The sequence below is a fragment of the Artemia franciscana genome, chromosome 5 (genome assembly GCF_032884065.1).
Source record: "Artemia franciscana chromosome 5, ASM3288406v1, whole genome shotgun sequence".
Classification (NCBI taxonomy): Eukaryota; Metazoa; Arthropoda; class Branchiopoda; order Anostraca; family Artemiidae; genus Artemia; species Artemia franciscana.
Window position 1 is genome coordinate 3,509,279 of NC_088867.1, and position 6,000 is coordinate 3,515,278.

General features: G+C 33.6%; 1 protein-coding gene across 2 annotated transcripts in view; it reads left to right on the forward strand.

The window, feature by feature from the left end:
- The window catches only part of LOC136026885 (growth/differentiation factor 3-like), a 55,650-nt gene extending 50,173 nt beyond the window's left edge, over window positions 1-5,477 (forward strand). For both annotated transcript variants that reach the window (XM_065703692.1, XM_065703691.1), the window contains exons 3-4: window positions 1,776-2,110; window positions 3,177-5,477. In XM_065703692.1, coding sequence (XP_065559764.1) covers window positions 1,776-2,110; window positions 3,177-3,402 — 561 coding nt within the window. In that variant the 3' untranslated portion in view covers window positions 3,403-5,477. The remainder of the gene's footprint in view (window positions 1-1,775; window positions 2,111-3,176) is intronic.
- Window positions 5,478-6,000: the final 523 nt, after the last annotated feature.

A 6,000-nucleotide genomic window follows, 5' to 3' on the forward strand; every position in this document is an offset into this window, starting at 1 on the left:
TTTGACAGCCCGGAGAAGCAAAACATGTTTTGATTTAGTTCAACACCCTCTCAACATTCTCTGAAAGGCTCACTTGAATGCCCTTTGTCTATTTGGAAAGTAAGGGTCAAATATGTAAATATATCTTTCAATAACATATACTATGGGTATTTAAATAATATTTAAATATAAATATATTTTGCATTTAAATAATATAATAAAATAGAACGAATTGCCGAACTTACGGTTCTTTTTCTGGAGGCTGTGAGGGGGTCTCCAAGGGCGTAATTACAGGATAATTCAAGAACAGCAAAGAAAGTAGACGTCTGAAAATTTTGATTGGATGTTTGTTTGGACGGTGATGGTTGTGGAATGGGGAGGGGGCTGGTTGCCTTCAATTCACTTTCAATTCTTAAAAAGAGCACTATACCTTCCAAATTTCAATAAAATGAGCTCTATCCAAAGTTCATACGACCATCCCTTCCATGAAAACCTCGCGTACCTTCGGGGCATAACTTACAACCCTTGCCCTCAGATTTTAGGAGCTATTAAAACCTAAATACCTTTTTAAATACTTCTTAGACTGTTTGGAACAAAATTATTGTCCCAAAATGTCTATTGAATTCTTTTGAGGAAAAGTAGATAGGGTTAGTTGCTGTCCTATTACATTTGATTGTTTAAAATGATCCTTGGACTTTTAATTTCCAGCTGAATGAGCCATATCTGAAGGTTTATACGACCACCCTTTCCATAAGCACCTTAAATGTTATTAATATGCAACTAATATAACCTATAGTCCTTGCCTGAGGGCCGTGGAGTAAAGGTTTTCATCCCCAAAGACATAATTAGAGGATGTTCAAATATTCTTAACAAAATGGGTATCTCAGAATTTTGCTTGGACTTGCTAAGGGGAAATGATTCGAGAGGGGAGCTGGTGCCTTCCAGTCACTCTCGACTATTACAGAGGGCAATAGAACTTGCAATTTCTAGCTACGTGAGCTCTACTCAAAGTTTCTACGACAACCTCTTCTATCCAAAATGCCCGTGTCTAAAAAGACAAAAAATAAAAAAAAAAAAACTAAAAAGTACTATATTGTGCCCACATCGCTCTTGAGTTAGACAGCGCAATTGTGACACCTGGGATCTTTGGACCGTTATGAACAAACGGCTATTTGAAAATTTCCATCAGATACATTTTGAGCCAATACGACGTGTGGGGGGAGGGTGGCTGCCTTCTGATCACTTTGACTCTTAAAAACGGACCAAGAACTTCTAACTACAAATCAAAAGAGCACCCCTGTAAGGTTTATACGACCCTCCATTCTATAAAAACATTATATACCCCTAGAATTATAACTTACAACCCTTGCCCTCAGGGCTTTTGGGACGGAAGGTTTTAATCCTCAGTTATATAATTTCCGGACCTTTCAACTACGCTGAACAAAATGACGATCTCAAAATTTTGATTAGGTGTGTTTGGGGAAACGATTGGCGTGAGGGGGAGGGGGGTCTGGTCACCCTTTAGTCACTTTTAACTATTAAAAACGGCACTAACCCTTACGATTTACAATTGAATTAGCCCATTTCGGAGTTTTCACGACAACTCTTTGGTTTAAAAAACAAAAACCAAAAATAAAAATAAAGAAAAAACACATTGCGCGCACATCGCTCTTTACTTAGGTAGTGCTAATGCGCTGCCTATAAATCTACCTCCTCTTTAGTTATCACATATAGTAGCGCCTTATGCTAGTGTACTTTCTTTCAGATTTTGCTCCTAATTACTTATATCCTCCTAGGTGATTCTAAGAGAAAAGACACAAAAAAGCTGGAGTACAATCAGCAGTGATGAGGGATATCATGGTGAAGGTCTGGTAGTTTTTGATGTAAAGGATTATGTTGGTCCAAACAGTAAAGGATTGGCCATCAAAATATCCGAAAACCAGATACCAAAAGATTCATACCTACTGATGTACTCAATAATTGCTGATAGTCTGCAAATTGATGAAAAACGATTGAAAAGGAGTGTCTTTTCCTCTGATGCTGGGTGCCATAAATTTGATATGATGGTTGACTTTGAAAAAATAGGATGGGATTCTTGGATAATTTCTCCAAGAAGATTTAACGGTTACAGGTAACTAAAAATAAAATTTTCAGAGTGAAAAATAAATTTAAACTGTTTAGTTTATACGTAAAACTCCTTCTTTTGTATTTTCTTCTGTGAAACATATTTTATCTTGGATAATAATTTGTAAAAAAAATAAGAACTCTTGTCAAAAAGTATCTTAAAATTGGAAAAAAAAAACTGTTACTTCATATAAAGAAAAATAATAATATTAGAAAATTAGAAAACTTTCTCAATAGAATGGAAAACTGCTTGGTGTAATTGATTGATTAATCAGATGACACAAATGTTTTGCAATTGATACCTTCTGTGTCCAATGTTGCTAATTTTGAAATTTGTGATTTTTTTATTATTCCATTTAGTATAAACTAGAAATTTACTAAATACTTAGTTGTTTTTTCTCAAGAAATTTTTAATTTAGAATTGACTTTCATAATTCAGTAACAGTTTCTCATAAGTTTCAAGTGTTGACTTTCCACATTTGGTATTTCACTTTTTGCACAGTTTTAAAGAATTATGGTAGGAAACATCAGAAAGTAATTTTGGCAGAAACACTAACAAAAAAGTATGTGGAAGGCTTTTTACCTTTCCACATCTGTATGAACAAAAAGGCAATTCTAAGTATATTGTAACTTGACGACTAAAAACTATAACTGTTTTTTCTGCAAATTAAAAAAAGAAGAAAATATCTATTCAGGACGAATATCTCCATAATGTTGCTTGTTTTCACTTACATATCATTGCAGAAGTAGTTGCAGTGTGGTAGTCTTGTGCTAGAAATAGCACTGGTAGCAGATATAGCAGTACAGGTAGGAGTAGTCTTCAACGAGAATGGGTGGTCGTAGCGGTGGTTTGACATTTACTGTTATAGCCTACAGAAAAGTGAACACCAAAGTTTTGCTAAATTCCTTGAGACCCAGAGAAACAGGACATGAAAAAAAACATTTTATTGCTTGCCAGTAGATTTACCATTTTGTATTTGCCCTCTTATCGAATAAAAGGTGGGATGTAGACTGCACCATAGATCCGCTATACCTTTAATCTGTTCTGAATTCGTAGTTACTTATTTTTTCAGGTGTGGTGGTGAATGCGAATTTCCAGTTCGTGAAGAGTCCCAACCAACCAATCACGCTACTATCCAGAGTGTTCTTAGGGAGATGTCCAACAAAAATGACATACCAGCGCCATGTTGCACACCTTCTAAGCTTCTGCCATTGACAATGCTTTTCTATGATAGTGACGATAATGTAGTTTTAAAACCATATGATGATATGATTGTTGTAGAATGTGGCTGCCAGTAGCAACTCACGTATGGTCCTTTGTGGTATCCTGTCAGATAGTCAATCAGGAGTCCAAGTTCCACTTGGTTTGGCTTCCATTTACTTTGCAAATACTATAGAAACTATAAGTTCGGTATTCGACTAGCCATTAAAGCAGATTGTACTAACAAACAAACTAGTTGAAAATGTTGATTTGAAAAGTTTAGCTAAGGTGAGAAAGGATGAACTAAAATTGCGGTGGCTTGTGAGAAGATATAATTTTTTAAATTATGAAACTAGCGTTTAAGATCATCTTAGCTATGAATCTTATGGATTTTGAACAGTTTTCTAGGTGATGTTTCTATATACATATATATATATATATATATATATATATGAATAAAGGAGAAATCATGCGGTATGAGACCCAAGGGGGCGATAGCTACCCTCATATTTAGAAGATGTTAGTTTAATTTACAAAACCATACATTGTTTCAAAAAGCAAATGCACAAGGGTTATTTCTATGACTCTGAGGAAAACTTAATTTTCATGTGGTCTTCATGAATATATCCAAGCTTCGTTCAATTTTAAAACTTCACTTCATTTTCAAATCAAAAATAGCTCTAACCTTTTTTCTCTGATTAATTAAATTACTGAATAATTGCGGCTAACTTTTTGTACCATCATATAAGTGTGAACTCTCTAGTTAGTTTTCTCTTATATGGGAAAGCCTATACTTTCTAAAAAAAAAGTACTTTGAATATCAGGAAGCTTTGCTCTGATAAATGAATAGATTTTATGTTATCTTCAATGACATTACTGAATTTGATACTAAATTTGACCATACTTGAATAGTTAAAAAATAGTGTGTAGAAAACCGTCTGACCAAAAATGTCGTACTACGCCTTTTGGATAACCGAACTTGAGTTTCGTCTAAAAAAACAAACATTTTATTTTATTTACACAGATTTTTGAAAAACCCTCAAAATTTATATTACCTATAATAACGTCATATGTAACACACACCAAATCGATTCTAATGCTATATCATTGATCGTTCATTTTATAACACAGCATTTATCACTGGACGAACTGGTCTATATTGATTTACTTTTTAAATCTAAATGTTATGAAAATTAAAAATTGGTTTCAATAAAAGGACAATATAGTAATATTTTCTTTCTCTGGTGCTATTAGAAGGATTGTTTTAAGTGTCATTTTTTTGTATTCATGCTAAAACACTTCTTAATTGTTACAAATACAGAAGAGAGAATAATGAGGACTTTTTTTCCCAAGACAGTGAACCAAAAAAACCTTTTTCGAATATTTCGGTCCTATATTTAAGGGCCGTCTTGAGCAAAAAAAATAATAAACAACAACACACTTACAATATAAGTTATCGGTTAAAAATCCATTTTTTTAAATAATGAAATAATTATCTTAATTGTTGAAGTGTTAATATATGGGAGTAATTTTAAGGGTGTTATAATTCAACCGTTTAGCAGTTGTATACACAAATTGCAGAGAGCAGATTTCTTCTTATCTTAATTCATAAGCTAGACGACTAATAAAGGTGACACCGTCCTGTCCTTCCCAGACAACAGCCCGTCCGATTATATGACGGGTTATTACTTCAATATAAAGATGACAATAAAAATAGCATTGTCGACAAGCACTGTTGACTTGCTGTTTTTGGTGACAAGAAATATATAAATAGAAAGGTGTTCAGATTTACCATTATTAACGATATTTGCCTTATTTACGTTATGGCCAAAATACGAAGGATTCTTATTACCGTCATTCACCAACTAAGACAAGATATATACCAAATAAAACGGGCAAAAATTAAAGGATGAAAATTGTTCAAGATACGTCTTTTGGTGATTTTTTTTTTCAGTAAGGAATGACAAAAAGAAAAAAGTGATAAATTTTACATGTTACTGTATTAATATTCATGCCACTCCGTGATCAAATTGATTAAGTTTTTTGTCTAAGTTTATTTAAGCTTTGACATTATACATAAGTAGTAGTTTTCTTTTGTGTTTAGTTTTTTTTTTGTCTTTCTAATTGATTGTAGCGGCAAAGTTTAGTTAATAAAGACGAGTCTGTTCATTCCATCCATGTTGTCCAGTCTTTTCCCTTTTTTGCAATCTTAGCTTTTCAATCTAATCAAAGAGAAAAGCTAAGAACATATCAAACAGTTCGTGGAATGAACTGTACTAAGGAGCCACCCGGCTCAATAGTAACCGAAACTCTGGAAAAATGGAATTTTGATACCAATAGTTACATCAAAAGAATCGCATTTAATGCTGATTTTAAATATATAAGTTTCATCAAGATTAGTTTTGCCGCATTTTTTGCCAGAATATAGATCATGGATGCGTGTTAAATAACGTGTTAAGTTTTTTTGTTTGTTTTTTTTCCCAGGGGGGATCTTGTTGAACCAGTGGTCCTAGAATCTTGCAAGAGGGCTCCTTCTAACGGAAATGAAAAGTTCTAGTGCCCTTTTTAAGTGACCGAAAAAATTGGAGGGCACCTAGGCCCCCTCCCACGCCAATTATTTTCTCAAAGTCACCGGATCAAAATTCTGAGATAGTCATTTTGTTCACCGTAATAGAATAACCTTATAACTATGTCTT